General features: G+C 29.9%; 2 protein-coding genes across 4 annotated transcripts; one reads left to right on the top strand and one right to left on the bottom strand.

Moving 5' to 3' along the window:
* Window positions 1-192: 192 nt before the first annotated feature.
* On the top strand, window positions 193-4,213 carry LOC100643443 (cell division cycle 5-like protein). Of its 2 annotated transcripts, XM_003395125.4 has the most exons (11): window positions 193-393; window positions 474-739; window positions 822-952; window positions 1,022-1,524; window positions 1,597-1,771; window positions 1,843-2,277; window positions 2,365-2,483; window positions 2,775-2,939; window positions 3,006-3,113; window positions 3,188-3,361; window positions 3,445-4,213. In XM_003395125.4, the coding sequence occupies exons 1-11, from the start codon at window positions 349-351 to the stop codon at window positions 3,664-3,666; spliced, it is 2,343 nt and encodes a 780-aa protein (XP_003395173.1). In that variant the 5' UTR covers window positions 193-348; the 3' UTR covers window positions 3,667-4,213. The 2 variants fall into 2 exon arrangements, with proteins under 2 accessions (XP_003395173.1, XP_048261445.1); XM_048405488.1 differs by lacking the exons at window positions 193-393; window positions 474-739 and having other exon boundaries at window positions 1,012-1,524.
* Window positions 3,418-17,493, bottom strand: LOC100644482 (DNA-dependent protein kinase catalytic subunit). Of its 2 annotated transcripts, XM_048405486.1 has the most exons (17): window positions 17,245-17,493; window positions 17,006-17,142; window positions 16,679-16,860; window positions 16,453-16,615; window positions 16,255-16,370; window positions 15,800-16,192; window positions 15,541-15,722; window positions 15,214-15,467; window positions 12,835-15,134; window positions 12,426-12,770; window positions 12,199-12,351; window positions 8,106-12,107; window positions 5,686-8,013; window positions 4,905-5,601; window positions 4,615-4,817; window positions 4,470-4,552; window positions 3,418-3,651 (listed from the first exon to the last, which is right to left on the bottom strand). In XM_048405486.1, the coding sequence occupies exons 2-16, from the start codon at window positions 17,130-17,132 to the stop codon at window positions 4,475-4,477; spliced, it is 11,523 nt and encodes a 3,840-aa protein (XP_048261443.1). In that variant the 5' UTR covers window positions 17,133-17,142; window positions 17,245-17,493; the 3' UTR covers window positions 3,418-3,651; window positions 4,470-4,474. The 2 variants fall into 2 exon arrangements, with proteins under 2 accessions (XP_048261443.1, XP_048261444.1); XM_048405487.1 differs by lacking the exons at window positions 16,453-16,615; window positions 17,006-17,142; window positions 17,245-17,493 and having other exon boundaries at window positions 16,679-16,802.
* Between the last annotated feature and the right edge of the window lie 1,167 nt (window positions 17,494-18,660).

Here is an 18,660-nt window from a genome sequence, read left to right on the forward strand (position 1 = left end):
AATAATTTCAGTTCTGTCTGGTTCTATATATTATAATATTTTATCTGTAATTTATAGATCTTTTATTTTTTCTATAAACATATACTATTCTTCAAAATCATAAGAGCATTTTTATTGAATATATATATGTTGGATTCTATTCTGTATCTGCTTTTAAAAAAATTGTATTAATATTTTTGTTGCCGCTTTCCACTGGTGTCGCTGACATCGCAATTTCCTCTTTGATGTTACTGTCGCTAATTTATAGTTTCAATGAGGTTGTTATTAATTATCAAATAAATAGGGATAATCAGCGAAAATTTTTCAATTTTTATTGCTTTTTGGATGGTATTAAAAAATATATAAAAAATGCCGCGTATTATGATAAAAGGTGGAGTTTGGCGGAATACGGAGGTGAGGATTGATTTCTAACCTGTATTTACATTTTGATTATATCAGAAATTATTTTTTCTGTGAATATTTTGTATTTTTAGGATGAGATTTTAAAAGCTGCTGTAATGAAATATGGCAAAAATCAATGGAGTCGAATAGCATCTCTTTTACATAGAAAGTCTGCTAAGCAATGCAAAGCACGTTGGTTTGAATGGTTAGACCCAAGCATAAAAAAAACAGAATGGAGCAGAGAAGAAGATGAAAAGCTCCTTCATCTTGCAAAATTAATGCCTACCCAATGGAGAACAATTGCGCCAATTATAGGACGTACAGCTGCACAATGCTTAGAACGTTACGAATATTTGCTGTGAGTTAAATGTATTTTATAAATTTAAACTAACATGTTTCTGAAAATGAGTTTTACATTCTTTGCTATTATACCATGTTAGGGATCAAGCTCAAAAAAAGGAAGAGGGAGATGATGCTGCAGATGATCCTCGTAAACTAAAACCAGGAGAAATCGATCCAAACCCTGAAACAAAACCAGCTAGGCCTGACCCTAAGGACATGGATGAAGATGGTAAGCTTTCTATTTTACAGGCTATTATTTCCTGTTATATGTAAGAACAATAAAATTAGTAATTTTCAGAATTGGAAATGTTGTCTGAGGCACGTGCCAGACTTGCAAACACACAGGGTAAAAAGGCAAAACGTAAAGCCAGAGAGAAACAGTTAGAGGAAGCTCGTAGGCTTGCTGCTTTACAAAAACGTAGAGAGTTGAGAGCTGCTGGTATTACTGTATCACAAAAGAATAAGCGCAAACGCGGCGTTAATTACAATTCCGAGATTCCATTCGAGAAACGACCAGCACCCGGGTTTTATGATACGTCTAATGAGCATGTAGATCCGCTTGCCATTGATTTTTCAAAAATGAGACAGCAACATTTAGATGGCGAATTGAGACAAGAAAAGGAAGAAATGGAACGCAGAAAAGACAAGCAGAAGTTGAAACAACGTAAAGAAAACGATATTCCAATGGGAATGTTGAATAATGAAGAGCCAATAAAAAAGAGGAGTAAACTTGTTTTACCAGAACCGCAGATATCTGACCAAGAATTACAGCAAGTAGTTAAGCTTGGTAGAGCATCAGAGGTATCTAGTTAATATATTTTATTATTTTGTGTAAAATATATAAGAATTTATATTTTATGTTATCTGTAATAGGTTGCTCGTGAAGTTGCAACAGAAAGTGGTATCACACTATCAGATAGTTTATTGGCTGATTATTCTTTACCAACTAATGCAGCTGTAACTCCACGTACTCCAGCCGCTGCAGATAGAATACTTCAAGAAGCTCAAAATGTTATGGCTCTTACACATGTTGATACTCCATTAAAAGGTTGGTGTAATTATATGTAGAAAAAAACATGTATCTAAGATATTAATTTCATTGCTTTATTTTTCACACAGGTGGATTGAATACTCCATTAAATAATTCTGATTTTACTGGTGTTGTACCTTCCACGAACGCTGTAGCAACTCCCAACACAATTTTAGCTACGCCATTCCGATCCCAGCGTAGTGACGGAACTCCAGCTAATTCATTTAACACACCAGCATCTACACGAACGCAAAACGGAGTTTTAGCAGCTACACCAGTTCGTGATAAGCTCAGCATTAATCCAAATGAAAATATGGACGGGTCAGAGACTCCGTTAATTCAAAAGCAAGTAAAGGAACAGTTGCGTGCTGGATTGAGTGCGCTTCCAACACCGCGTAATGATTATGAAATAGTAGTTCCTGAAGGTGAAACAAAAAACGAAGATATTACTTCAACCACGACGGAAATTGTAGAAGACCAAGCTGATATAGATGCTAGGCAACAACAAGAATTAATAGAACAAAGTATATAATACATTATCGCTGAAGTATAAATGTATATTTTTTACTAGAAAAATTATTTATGTATTAATATTGTATTCTGTTTTACAGGAAAAAAGGAATTATCTAGGAGGTCGCAAGTTATACAACGAGATTTACCACGACCAGTTGATGTAAATATGAATATTTTGAGGCCATTTATGGATACTCCATTAACAGATTTGCAAAGGGTATGTTCATATAATCGTCAAATATATATATGATGTACATAATAATTATATACATGGTATTCAAAAAAAACTATTCAATATAAGTACATAGAACACACTATACTGTGTAAAAAAACCTTAGTAAGCATAGGTAGAAAGCTCAACCGTTTCCGAGATATAAACATTTTTTTTATGTTTACTAAAAGACTTTCAATTTAATATAGTGTATATATATCACATAAATATTGAATGGATTTTTTAATTCCCTGTATATAACGATCGTATAACAACTATTAATGAATATGATTCTAGGCAGAAGAACTGATTAAAAGAGAAATGATTACCATGCTACAGTATGACGCATTACAAAATCCTACACAACAAAATCGTAAAGGTTCCTCAAATTCAGTAATTCAAGCTCAAGCTTACCTTGAGCAACATCCATACGTTAATTTTGAAAAAGAAGAACTTGCTGCTGTAAGATATTTTTTACTTTATTGTGAAATTATAATGCTGCTTAATTTTGATAAACATTTCATGTAGGCAAAGAAGCTTTTAATTGATGAAATGGGTGTAGTAAAAGAAGGTATGGCGCATGGAGAACTAAGTTCGGATTCTTATACAACTGTATGGGAAGAATGTTTGTCAGAGGTACTAACATATTTTCCATGCTTAAAACATTTTTGATTTGATAAATATATTTATTTGCTTCTTTATTTTATTAGATATTATATCTGGAAACACAAAAACGATACACACGAGCAACGTTAGCTTCAAAAAAAGATAGAGTAGAAGCATGTGAAAGAAAGTTAGAAGAGAATCGCATGCATATGACTGGTGAAGCCAAACGGGCAGCAAGAATGGAAAAAAAATTAAAAGTTCTTACTGGTGGATACCAGGTTGGTTATCTTATTTTCAGTACGAAAGATACATATTTTAAAATATGTACATATAATTAATACACTAATTTTCTTTATTACAGACTAGGGCACAAGTATTAACAAAACAATTACATGATCTATGGGAACAAATAGAACAAGCACATTTAGAGCTTTCAACATTCAAATTTTTACAAACACAGGAAGAAGCAGCTGTACCAAGACGAGTAAATGCACTTATGGAAGATGTTAATAGACAAACTGAACGAGAACGCGTACTGCAAGGACGATATGCGCAATTGCAAGATCAGCTGCAACAATGTTAAATAATTTCCAGATGACTTATTGTAATATATTATACCGTAAATATTGTAAACGCTTTTTGAAATACAAAAAGTTAATTTCTATAAAAATTCACTAAACAAGTTTAAACAAACAAAAATTTGTAAGGATCTCAATTTTGTATAATGGAATGCCATTATATTATTTCGAATTATAACTGACGATTCAGCTCATTAGAGCGGAGATAATTTAATGTGAATATAATTTATTGTATGCAAAAGTTAGTATTATAGAATAGTTGTTAAATGAAGAAAGTAAATTGTAAATTCTATATTTTTACCTGATTTAGCAGTTTGTCTGATCAGCAATTTTAATGATTTCATAGAGAAATTTTAGATGTTTACAATTTACAACTTCTATTACAGTGCAATTTATTTAAAAATTGCTAACATAAAAATTAATAATACTGATGCGTAATGTAATTACAAACAACTTGTTTTCGACAAGAAGTTAAAAATTATATGAAGACAATATAATACTGTATTAAATATCGTAGTTTTTTAATAAACGATCAATCATTAAAAATTAAAATTTATTATTAATTTAGAGAAGTAAGAATGTAATTACTCGCATACTAAATTATAAAATGCAAGAAAGTGTATAAAATATATTTAAAAATATTACAAAATTCTATTTCTTACAAACATAAACATTTTGAAAAAATTGACTTATTTTCATTAGTTTTTTATTTAAGCAATAGTTCAAAAAGTACTATTTTCATAAAAAGAACTACATTATAATAAAATTATATCATAAATATATACTATAAAAATATAAATTTAATTACTTCTTTTAAAGCCACGGTTTCCATCCTACGTGCGTACGACCCAGAATATTTAAATCGGTAGCTTGATCCAGCAAACATTCGATCTAAAAATTTAGAGAACCTTATTGCTAAATGATCACAACAATAAAATTTTTTAAAGGATTACCTGCTCCTCAAGAGTTAAAAAGCCATTCAATTTTGCTCGTGTTCGTTTGATGTCATCATCCCCAGTAACTATAGCGTAATATCTATCGAAATATTTATCATGATGTTGCTCTTTTAGTTGATCTAGTGTAATCAAAGATGGTTTAATCCCATTCAACTTCTTCTTAACTGCTTCGATCTTTCTTATTGGTACCCATTTGACATCTATAATTTGCATAAAATAAAAGTAGTCACGTGCTATTGTCTATTTAAGAATTAAAATAGTTCATCTTATACATAATTAAAAACTACCTGTAACATCTTCTTCACTTTCTCTTAATGCTTTGTTAACGTGTTCAGTCCAATTCAAAGGTTCATGAACGAAAACGTCCATACAAGATAGAATAGGTCCTTGTTCATTTCTCACTGCTTGTAATGTATGTATCATTATCGTTTTCAAAAGATCCTTTTCGGTGAAAGGCTTCAATAAGCCTAGGATTTGGGGTGTTAAGCGAAAAGGCATTAATTCTGGTATTCTTTGGTCAACGCCAGCATCAAAGGCTAGCCCAAAGTCGATACCTAAACAACGCCCTGAATCGATAACGATAAGGGTGTTTTCCAAATGCCGATCACCAATGCCTAAGATCCAATGTGCAATACACATAGTAGCATACGAAGTAATAAAATTTCGGCGCATTGTAATAAAACTTTCTATGGATGGACATAATACAGTCAATGTTTTGCGTAAACTGTTCCATTCGGTTTTACCAATAAATTCGTTCATTTTAGTGGTCACTTCTGAGGCGTTGTATTTTACTGTTGCTTCCTTGTATTTTTCATGTAGTTGTTTAGAAGGAGCAACGTTTTGAATCCATTTTTGATAGAGTTCACTTATAGAATCATATTGTTCTATCTCTTGCTTTGACAATGTGAAATTTATTAACTCTTGCAAAGATCTTGTGTTATCTACCCATTGTATAAGACCCACTGTTTTAGACAAGGGAATCACCTGCATTTAAAAAGTTAATTCCCTTTTAATATTGACTTCTTACTATTCTTTAATATTCTATGAATTATTTAAAAAAGTACTCACCTGATAGGTATCAATAGATAATTGTCTTTGTCTACAAGCTGTATCAATTTGTAATGTCTTGTTCATAATGGTAAACAACTGCTGTAATCTTTGATCTTGTCGTAGATCTTCTCCAAATTTTGTCAGAAAATGATAGTCCTTTGCATCATTACCAATCATAGTAATCCGAATAGGTTTGCGCATTGACCACATAACTCTTATAGTTGAATCAAACTTTAAAATTTTTGCATGATACTGAGGCATAGGTTTTCTATTGCCAGTATATTGACCAGGTATCTCTACATCTCTTTCAGGAAAGTTGCACAACCATGGACTGTAATCTTGCAATCTATTTTTATTATCTTTTTTAATAAGTGATATTTTAATTTTTTCGATTATCCTGTCCACACATAATTTAATTTCTTCAGTTTTTTTATTTTCTAACTCCTTTATCATATTTTTATAAGATGCAATCTTATTGAAGATGTTCCCTGGTTTTGGATCATGTTTGTTCTCTCGTAGATTTGGATATACTTTCTTTAAAAATGTATCTATAGCCGTAGCTGTTCCCAGAGATAAATTTTTTCTAAATTCAATTAAATAGTGTCGTAAATATAATTCTGGTTTGACTACATAATGCAGCGCTGTCAAGAATCGATCGATTTCCGGTCTATTGTAAAGGATTTGTCGAATTTCATAAGTACTAGTTTCATTTAAGAGAGCCGGGTTTGTCTCCATTGTCAAACGAAATGTGTAAATAACTGCATTAGGATAAGTCTCAACAATTCGTTTAAGAACAGGTATAATTAAAGGAGCAATTGACGTTCCTAAATGGGAAAATAGTTGGGCTTGCCAAGAGAGAAACAGCCAAATTTGAATACTTTCAATCTCTTTCATAAAAATATCCTTTGTTTCTTGATCGTTGAAATATTCAGGTTTTAACAAACAGGGAAAATAGTGGGCTGCCTCAAGAGATCCATAACTCATTGCTTTCAGTATAGAATGAATAAATTCTTTACTTAACTGAATATCATGTGTACCATGCGATAGTCTGTCATAACAATACCTTGCAAGACTGAAATAACATTCCTTAATATTCTTAGTCGTCATATCACAGCACATTTTCAAATTATTAAAGCTATAAGTTTCCAGTGTATTTCTAATGCCAGATAGCTCATTATTCTCAGCGTTTATTTCTTTCAAAATTATAGTATTTCCTCTTAACAATTCTGCGAACGTTTCATTTTCCTTACTAAACTTTATGATCTTCGATGCTATCATACTGATTTGCTTCCGACTACTAACAATCGTAGTATCAACAATAGAGTTTTGTCGTAAAAGATCGTGACAATGTTTCCAAGAAGAAGAGTAGTATGATAGCTTTTTTTTCATGTCCGTTTCAATATCTCCCATCAGGTATTTCAACTTTCCACAAAATAATAAAAATTTATTGAAAAAGATTGACGAAGCTTTTATACTTTGTTCCACTTGTCGTAAATAATTTTTTGCTATGTATTTGTTCTTCTGATTTATCGATGCCTCGACCATCTTCAATCTCATATCAAAGGTAATAGTGCGCAGTCTATACGTAATCGAATTTTCGTTTTCATCAGGATCACTGTCTGAATCGTTCTGTATTAAACTCTCATTCCATTCCTTCAATTTGTCATCAAGTAATTTATTAATAAAATAAGTCCTATAAGATGTTAATTTATCCCATGGGAGTATAGCGTCTAGTGATGAAGGCATACTGTTATCCCAGAATTTTAATATCTCGTTTAAATCGCGCGATGATTCAGCCGATTTCAAAATTTTTATAAATTTATTTACATCGTTGATGATTCGCAACTTCTGTAACTTGCAAATTCTTAATTGTGTGGAAAGCGGATGAAGTCTGATCCATTGTTCCCTTATCTCATCAGAAGAGTTCAGTAAAAATTCACGAGCAACTTCTAGTTGATTATGCAAAAAAAATATCGAACATTCTTCCCCAAAGAATCGTTTCATGTGTTTTATCTTTGTTGTGTCATTCAGCCAAGATTCCATGATTTTGAAATCATTTTGGAATTCCTCAGTATTGTCTTCATTTATCAGTTTACGGACATGAACAGCAAACACCCAGGGGAACATCCAATCTTTCCATGGATTATTCCAAATGTTGTCTAAATTTCTATCAAGTTTACCCTTTATGTGTCTGTCAATTTCATGCCAGCTGCATAAATTACTTAGACATTCAAACAAGCCTTGAAGACAATGCTCCTTCACTAATTCTGATTCCGTTCCATAAGCCTTCTCATATGCTAGCTTTGCTCTTTCCCATTTGTTAGATGCTTGGGCAAATGATGCGATCTAAAATTTTGAGAGAACTGATTTAAAAAAGGATATCATAATCAATTTCATTATCATCATTTACTACAAAATAAATATATTCATATACATACTTGCATATCTTCATTTGTAATATGATTTTGAAAAATACTAAGAACTGTATCAACATCATTCATAGATTTATAAAGATTTGTTAAAAGCAACCATTTATTGGATGAGTCATCCACATGTTCCCATCGTATTTTCTTTTTAGGTGGCCTATAAATATTTGTCTCATGAATCAAATTTTCCTCTAAAACGAGTGATCCAAGAAAGTTTAAACTATTCGATCTTGAGGCCTTCGTAATGATTTCTGGTGAACAATCTGTTATAGAAGCATTTAATAATATTTCTAAAATTGCAGTTATAGTGGAATTACTATTTTGTTCATTTTCCATAATATGTTCCATACTGTCTACAAGTTTTTCTATAAAACTACTCTGTCTGCAGTTTTCAATTAATGAGCAAACAATATTAACTATTAAATCTTTACAAATCAACTGATCATTCTTTGCTAACTGTTGCAATGGTTCGATCAGTGTAGCATGTGATATTTCAATATCTGGAAAATCACCAATTCTATACTTTCTATACAATTTTACACTGCTTCTTTGCCGCACGCCTTCTTCTTTTATCATTTCCGCGTGCTGTATATTTCTTTTAATCTCTTTCTGTCTTATGGCTGCAGAAATATCACTTGCACTGCTTAAAAATCGTTTCGACTTTTTATTGTAGGCAGGTTGTGGTACTTTTGATGCTTCAGATGTATTATCTTCTCCTGCAATAGGTGTATCGTTAACGTAAGTCGGCTCAAAATCAAACTCCTGAGTTGCTTGAAGCATTAATTGTGAATTATGCGATGTCGTGTATGTAGAATCAGAGGACATATATGATAATGTAGTATTCATTTGAGTGAATGTTTGATTCATTTGATTAGCTAAGGATGGAACAAAAAGCGGAGCCTTTGATCTAAAATTCTTTGTCCTCCATAAGAGAGCTATTTTGTAGTCTTTATAATCAGAATCATGTAAAGGTTCAAATATCTTTTGTGTATAATTATTTGATTTCTTTATAAGATCTGTAATAAGTAAAAATATGAATGGTAAGAAATTTTGACCAGCATTGGGAGTATATATATCTACTGCTTCAAGCAACCTTTCTTTACAAGTATTTGTTAATTTTGCATCTTGTGTCCAAAAGTTTAGTATCATTTCTTGTAACGTTTCAGTAGGATCCAATATACCATTAAGTAATATTTCTTTGCTGATTTGCATTAACTCCTTTATCTCATTATTTCCAGAACTGTCACCTGTGTATTTCTTATAAATATTTATGAATATATCATAAGCGATTTTTCTGTATTCAGAAAGTTTATGCTTTGTATAAGGTGGTACTAATGTTATAAATGACAGTATATTTGGAGGAGGTAGGACATGAACTAAAGAATGGATAATTTTTAATGTTATTTTCTCACAGGGTAAAATTTTATTTGTTAAAAAATCATGAAGCTTCATGTAAGTTAACTCCTTCACTATTTGATCTGTAGTAAAATTTGGTATGCATAATAAAAATATTTCTAAACCATTTGATTTGCCTTGAAAATCTACTCTAAATATACTTCTTTTAACAAAATCAAAATAATCCATTGCCGCAATCGGGTAATTTTTACATAATGCACGAATGCATTTCATCTGTCTGTTCTCGCATTTCGTTTGCATCTGTCTCAATATACTTCGAATTGTATCAATTATAGCGCACCTTTTGTTTGCTAATGTATTATCATCGTTCAAAGATTTCAAGATTAAACCATAGCATTCACAACATTGTAAAATTGTTTCTTCATCATCCTGCCATTTTTTTAAAGATCTTTCCAGAAATTCTAAGATATCATTTCTTTGAATAATGTCTGGTCCCATGCCATTAATGAAACAGATTAATATTAAATATACTGTAGCTCCGGGTGCAGTACTCATCTTATCGTTTAAATTTTTAGGTAGCTTCAAATAAGGATGCCATATTTCGAGTACAGTTTTTACCATGTTCATGTTGTAATTATAAATAGATTTAGAAATTTTCTCAGTTTTCGTTACTATTATCTTTTGTATCAATGTCTCCCATAGCTGTTGAATTTCATCTTTATTCTGATCAAATGTAGAATCGTTTAATCTTTGAAGAGAAGTTTGCCAATCAATTAACATTTCTATAACATCAACAATAATATAATTTAATTGGTTTCTCTTCAAATATGAATATGTTACATACATTATTGGCCGAAGGAAAAATTTTGCATAAGGCTGAAACACAGTCTGCATATTCAAGATAACTTTTAACATAAACAATCTGACATTATCATAATTTGTTGTTGTAATAGAACTAAAAAAACATTTTAACCACTTTGGCACTGTGATAATGTTATCAGTAGGTGGTACAGATATTTTTTCTTCTATCATATGACTCAGAACTCCACAAATGGAAGCCATACATTCATGATTATTTAATTCATCAATTTCAAATGTTAAACTCATGCTTTCCTTTTTATCAGTACTATCATGTTTATTTTGTACTGTGGTTTCATTAAAATCGTAAGCATTTATATCTTCAATTAAACTACAGGAAGATAAATCATAACTATATATATATGAGTAATGACTAGATGCTTGTCTTTGTTTTATTTCCTTTCTTATATTAACTAATCTTTTACGATACTTTGGATTTTCAGCAACTGTCTGTTGAAAATTATATTCCTTTTGGCAATCTACAATATTCTCCCAAATCAATTGCCCCTTTTTCCTGTTCTCAATAAAAATACTTGCATAAGCATCTTCATCCTTTTTTATATTAGATACAATGGCTATGGAACAATTATATGCAGAACAATGCAACAATCTTGTTGTTTCTTTAAGCTCAGGCTCATACATCCCTAACATACGTACATTTAACGCATTGCTGTATAAACTGTGTAAAAGTTCTTTTCCAGTAACCACATTATCAATAGCATTTCGAGTAATCATACTCTCAGCATTATCTATGTCCCAGATTTGTAATTTTGCAAACATAATTGCAACAAGATCATAACATCCTATTTTTGATACCATAAGTTGTTCTGTGTCTGAAGTACCTCTAACCAAGCTTTGGCAAATAACTGTATATATTTCTTTAATATTTGTTTCAAAGAATTTATTTATTTCAGTAGTTTTGCAAAATTCAAATGATGGTAAGAGAAATCTGTGTAACACATCAAACCTTTCATTTGTTAAGTTCATAAATAATTTGTATGCTGTTTGCAAAGATTTCACAGCGTAATCAGTGGTAATAGAATCAAAGTACTTTTGTAAATATTCATTAGTTGTTTCATTACACAGGTATTTAGCAATACCAGTTGCAAATAAAATAATGGTTTCAAATACTATCACCGATTTAGTGACTGGTAATAACATTACCAATTTGTGGAAACAGTTGGTAATTTTTAAAGCTTTCACATTCTTCTGAGAAAAATCATTTGGACACACATCGAGTCTATTATTCTTCAAATTACGTAAAATAACAAGTACTTCTGGTTTTGTATCAGTCATATCAGTTAAACAAACCAGAAAATTATGAAGGATATATATCTTATATTCTATATCTAAATTTCCCATTAGCTGATTAAGAATCCACATATAAAAATCTTTACTTAAAGACGATACTTCTATTGGTTTGTGCTTTAAATGGACTGCAATACCAAGAATATTTATTAATTTTTGTCTTCTATCTTCTAAATTATTTATTACACTTTCAAATATTGTGAATTTTTTAATAACTGTATCCACCAATACTTCTACACAATCAGGGAACTCCTTTTTATACCGTTGTACAAACAGAAATAATTGCTCCATTATCATTAGAAGAGTAGACGGATCTCGTTGCAATAAATCATTAAGTATTTCGATAGATTTTTCTATATCCTTTAATATGTATCTAAATATCTCGCATTTAAATGTACTGAAAAAATATACACCATGTTTAATTTTTTTATCACCTGATCCAAGCATTGTATCATTTTCAATGAATTCAATTAACATCCTTGTCATTGAAAACTGCAAATATAATTTTATAAAATATTTTCAATATGATGATAAAAGATTTTCAATATGTGACACTTTCTATTTGTATATTTGAATAATATACCTCGTAATGAATAAGTGAAAATTCCATTAAAATTTCTAGATAATCTTTTCCTGATGGTTTTATAGTTACATAAATAAGTTCTCCTAATGATTCTCTTACTAACGCCTTGAAAATACGTGTAACTGTATCCTGTCGATTGATCAACTCTTTCATCTATAAAACAATATTAATAATTATAAATAATATGATGTACTGAAAAAGCAATATTATGTATATGTATTATATACCTTATCTAATTGATTAAGGATGTTACAACGATCCAAAAAGTTTAAACCCCGAACATATTGTTTAAGTTCAGTAAAATTCTTTTTACCATAAATAATGTTATCTAATACAACAAAATCATATATATGTTTCTCCACATATATCAATAATTCACATTTAAGTAGGTGTAACAAAGAAATATTATTTTTACGCATTATAGATTGTAACAAGTTTCCCATAATTACGAAAAGTTCTTCTGTAATTTCAAGATTTTTTAAATCAAATCCTACTACTTGTGGGCACATTATACATTTTGCAATTAACTCAAAAAAATCTTTATTGAAAAAGAAATCTGGAATGAAATTGCCCTGAAATTGAAAAATGAAAAATTAAAATCTTAATATAAAATTTTTTAGAAAATAATTTACTTACATCAAAATTCAATAAAATTTGTGTAAAATCGAATATATTCAATATTGTTTTACATTGCAATGTTTGTAGATCTTCAATCTCTTTCGATAATATTATTAAATTATCTTCCTTATTCTCTATTTTAATTCTATTTATCACGTGAATAAAATTCCTAGCACAATTGAAAATTTCATCTTTTTGCGAATTTGAATTATCAAATAAACATTGTATATTCAATAAATCGCCTTTTATTAACCAAATGTAACAATCCAAACTCCTTAAAAAAGGCAGTATGCCATTAACAGGTAGATTTTCTATTTTTGACAATTCACTTAAAATTATACGATTAAACGTTTCAATTCCGTATGTATCGATATAATTATTTATTATTGTTTTAGCTGAGTCACAATCTGCTACATGTTCAGAAAGTTTTACGACTAGTTCCATACATTTTATCCGACAATGTTGATCTAAACAACCACATTGTGTGAACAACCACTTTACAGCATCGATTAAAGTTGAACCTTCAAATTCATAAGGTTTCCTACGATTATGATGTTCTGCGTTTAACAGATTTTTCTTTGCTATTAGAACTCTCTCAACATGATTAAGAGCATTAATGATTGATGGGTCACTACAACCATTCAAGCTTTTAATGAAACTGTATAAAATTTCCAACCAATATATAGATACAATTTTCTCATCTTCACGTAGAATGCTATAAATATGATTAAAAGCCGTTGCGCCTGCTATTCGTTTAGAGGTAGAAGGATGCAGAGCAAAATTCGTTATTTTATTTATGACTTTATAAATATTCGACTGACTTATTGCAGCATTATCAGACTGTTTTATGGACCATTTAATAAATTCGCCCAAGCATATTCCAGAAAATTCTCTAAGAGACGAATTGGCTTCATCACATAGACCTTTGAACAGTAAATCCAGAAAATATGTAGTAGGTAGAGATTCGAGCATAAATTTCGAGCTTAACCAGTGAGTTAGCTGTAGCATTAAAGGATAAAAAATTTGTCTCGCTGCTTCTTCGTAATCACAGCCCAAATTTAGTAAGGCTGGACATAACATTGTGTAGAGAGAAACGAATCGATCTGGATTAGATACTAAGTATTGTGATGTTTTGCCAAGAACGTACATTACTATCGAATGAAGTACTTCACAGGCAATTACCTTCGTCCGTCTATCCCCAGAATTTTGAGCCAATAATATTATTCTGGGCAAAATTTTATCAAAATGGATATCCACTTGTGTATCAGTAAAGGTCAATGAGTATTTGAGTAAGTCTTTCTTGTCCCAAGTAGCTCCTGTGTTCATAGATTTTTTATATATGAAATCCATTATTATATTTGTATCAAGCGAAGCGATAAACAACAAAACTCTCATCTGAAATCTTTCTAAAGTGTTCTCATCGTCTCTTAATATTATTCGTTTAATAACTTTTCGCTCGGTTTTTATGATATCTTGTAGAAATTCTACAGAACTTTCACCACTGTGTAAATATGGTTCCAAAAATGGTACTATTTCTTGTAAAAACATAGCTGTGATTTGATTATCAAAATGATTTGTCCATTTTTCTAATGTGTTCAAAGCTTTACAAGCTAATTCAAAGTCACTTATACCAACTGTAAAGGCAATTTTAAATGTTGGAATTGTACTGTTCAGTATCTTTTCTACATATAACATTGGTATATCCAAAATTAAGTAGACGCATGTAGTTAACAATTCATCGGAAAACGTAGGAATCAAATTCAATACGTTCATTATATACTTATTTAACATTTCTAATGTTTCTGTTTCAATCTCATCGCTATTTAACTCACAAATATGTTTAGATATTGCGTGTACTAATTTATAAAAACCCGACACTAAATGATTTTTGTGAGATTTACTAATAACTTTTAATAAGAATTTGTGTATTGTATTTGTGAATAAAGAGGTGTCTAAGCTATTAATTATATCGACGTATAAATCTGCGATATTAACGAACGTTCGAAAATCTGCTTCATTTTCAGCAATTTGAGAAAAGGCTGCATCTGAAAATATATTATCTTCTTTCGCTTTTGTGCCCAAATTTAATTTGTCGATTAATGCAGTCCCCACATGCATAGTTGAATCAATTACATATTGTACAGTTTCTCCGCTATATTTGAAATCTTTGCTATATTTGTTTTGATCTAAAAGTTGTAGCCACAAAGGCAAATAATCTTTATAACACAGTGGTCGTTCTAGCAGATTATTCAATCCTCGTTGTAATTCAGCATCAACAAATAAAGTATGCGAACAGGTCCACACTACTCCATTATAAACTAAATATTTAAACACATTATGTAAAAAGTACTAAAATATTAAATTTCATTTATGAATATTTATCAAATATATACTTACTTAAATTATATAAAAATTCATCTAACAGATTTCTATTAATTGTCATAATATTAATAATCGTATTTATCAATAAGGATATAGCAAAATTCTGGTTAGATACAGGGAATTCAGGAAATCTCTTAATTAAAAGAATACTAAGTTTTGTGATTATATTAATTTGATCAATTGAAAGATCAGATGTATGTAATATTATTTCTGAAAGAGCTTCTTGATAATTACAAATACTTTCCAAGTGTATTTTTTCTATATCATCCCTGCAAAATTAAGGGCAAAATTAATAAATTTATATTACAAAATATTTGAAAGAAGCAAATATATAATTGATACCTTGAACAGAGTGGCATAGCACAATTAGCTATCAAAGAAAACATATTTTTCACATCATTATTAGTAAGATATATCTTACATGGTGCAGCTATTTGACTAAATCCATATATAATATAACATAGCATATTTGAATTTACATGATGACTGCTCCTTAATTGTTCCTCAAAAAGATTTTTAAAATACTAGAACATAATAAATATTAAAATACTATAGATATTGTCAAATTCTATATAAACTATTCTACAAAATAGATAGTTACCAAGAATATTTTTTTATCATCCTCAGATGATTTGTTTTTTAAGATGTGTCCAATTACTCTGTAAAATTTTCTTAAAGCATATTGTCCACATTGACTACATTTTACATTTTTATCTTGAGCCACATTTGTCAATAAATCATACCAGTATTTGTAATCGCAATAAACAAGATCACCAAACAAATCTATATGTCTGGACAACAAATTAATTGCAGATCTCATTGAAACTTTTTTAACTGAGTATTTTTGTGGATTGCTTAATTCTTTGACCCATGTGTATAGTTCCTTATAATGCCTTTTTTCTATATTTTTTGTAAGCCTTGTCAATATATTTGAAAGAGCATCCAAATATACTTGAAATATATCAAGTGAATGGGACATAGTTTGTGGATTATACTAAAATTTTTAATGCAAGAATGAAAATTTTTTCTTCAAAGATATTAAACAATAAAATATACCTGCTTGATGAAATCATTCCTTAACTGCTGGAAAATTGTATGATATTCTTGTGCCTTTAAAACTTCTGGACAATGTTTTGCGATTGTTCCAAGTACAGAAAATAATAAGCTTCTTTCTGTAAAAAGTTAAAATTATTGTCTTCATAATTTTAAATTATTTACATGTAAAATAAATTTGTTTATATATTCTAATTCTACCTTTAATGTTAACAAAATGAAATAAGGATACAAATTCTTTTACAGTTTTATCTAATTCAATTTCATATTCCTCAAAACTTGCTATCAACTTATTAAATGTACTGCAAGCAGCATTTTGAATAAGTGCTGAACAACGTGTTTTAAGTGCCTGTTGGCATACATTCTACAAACAAACAAAGCTTTAATGTGCTCTGTAAATATCCATGAAATAACATTCATATTATACCTTTGTTCCAACTATATATGGTATAAATATATCACAGAACTGTTCTATGATAAATTCCAGGAGATGAAATGCTTCTTTAACTGCCGTATCAAAACCTTTCTCAGGTTTGTACTTCCCAAGTTCATGATTAAGAAAAGAAAGTAAACCTTTCTTTTCATCAAATAATATAGATAGCATCAATTCTGGAGACAAAAATTGCAAATATTAAATGTTAATATTTAAAATACAGTTACATACATTTCTCCTACAAAATAAATACAATATTTTATTGTAGTATTAAAAAATAAGATCTATGCTTTATGATATATAATAAGATTTATTACATACCACTATCATCTTTCGCTATATTTTGAAAGTATCTTTTACTGTCTTTCAAAATTTCCGTTAAATTTGTGCTGTTTCTTTCTTTAACAGCTCTTTCAAAAATATCCATAAACGTTTTAAACGATTCCATATTCTAGCAACTTGTATAAATCAAGTATAATTTAGCGATTGAATTTTGATTGACATAATATAAAATCTTTTTATATGTCTACTTCATATATAGTATATTGCTTTAAATCTACCTGTAAAAATATGATGATATTGTATTCCGACTAAATATTACAGAAAAGTATACAACGTAGATAATATGATGTAGAAGTATGTAGCCGGCTAACTACGTATTAATAATATATTACAATTAATTATTATAACAAAGACCATTTTGTAATTGAATTATTTTAAATATTTTATTAAATAATTAAAATGACGCGAAGAAACGCTTTATTATCACATGTATCGCATTGTACAACAAATAGTGTACGAAATTAAGTACATATATATATATATATATGTTTATCCTAGGAACTTTATTATTTATGATTTATGATCAAAATTAAAACTTTTGGAATTATCTATTTCATTTTTATATATATTATGAATTATACATTGTGAGAGATATTTGTAATAAAATTGAAATAAAAGAAATTCCGTTAAGTGATCGTATTAATATTTTGCATTAATAACCACAAAATCTGAATCTAATCACGTGTTAGTCATATAGGTCAGTTTCGTAATCAGTAGATAAAACATTGCTGGGGGCATTAGTAGCTTTATCAGTGGAATATAATCTTTAAAGAGCACAAAATATATTATAATATTGTTTCATTTATGGAAGTGTAATTGCTATATTAGTTCTACTCTATTTTGTAATAGGTACTAATATAATATTTTTACATGATAAAAAAGATACATATACAGATTCAAGGAAGGACAAAAATTGTTTAAATCATTACTATCTCTTCAGGATACAATTATTGAAAAATAGTGATCAATCCTTTAACATTAGTTTTAATACATTTCCGCAGCTTCGTTTGATAAAGCGAACTTTAGTAATCATTTTATAAAACAACAAATCATTAACCCATTTGCATCCAAGCGCGGATTAATCCACGCGCTACGACTGTCTTCTATCACCAAGCGAGGATTATTCCGCAATCGGACGACTGTCTTCTATCACCAGGCGCGTGAAAGGAGTAGCGAAAAAAGGAGTAGCTCGGACGAAGAGAAAAAAAATAAAATGTAAAAATAATACAAAAGAGACTTTATTTCTTGAACTTTGAGTTTAGACTGACTGCGATGACTGTTCCTTTTTTCTTTGTCACCCTTTAATATCCTTACTACGCTGCAAGCATACGTGATTGTTGCCACACACCCTTTCTTCTAGAATATTCGGTGGAAGGACTTTTGGAATATCGATGATTTATTAGGCACTTCGGCGATATACATTGTCGCCAAGACCGCCATATCTTTATTTCCATCATCGGTCCATCGGATTTGAAGGGTGCCGGTTATGACATTTGCGAAGTAACATTGTCTACCAATCGTTTTGAACAGTAAATTTTCTATAAACTCCATGAAGAATTCGGATGTCATTTATTGCACCTACGATCAACCGCGCGCGCGGTGATAGGGACCAATCCTCTATAGTAGGCTCTAAA

The sequence above is a fragment of the Bombus terrestris genome, chromosome 4, assembly GCF_910591885.1.
Source record: "Bombus terrestris chromosome 4, iyBomTerr1.2, whole genome shotgun sequence".
Classification (NCBI taxonomy): domain Eukaryota; kingdom Metazoa; phylum Arthropoda; class Insecta; order Hymenoptera; family Apidae; genus Bombus; species Bombus terrestris.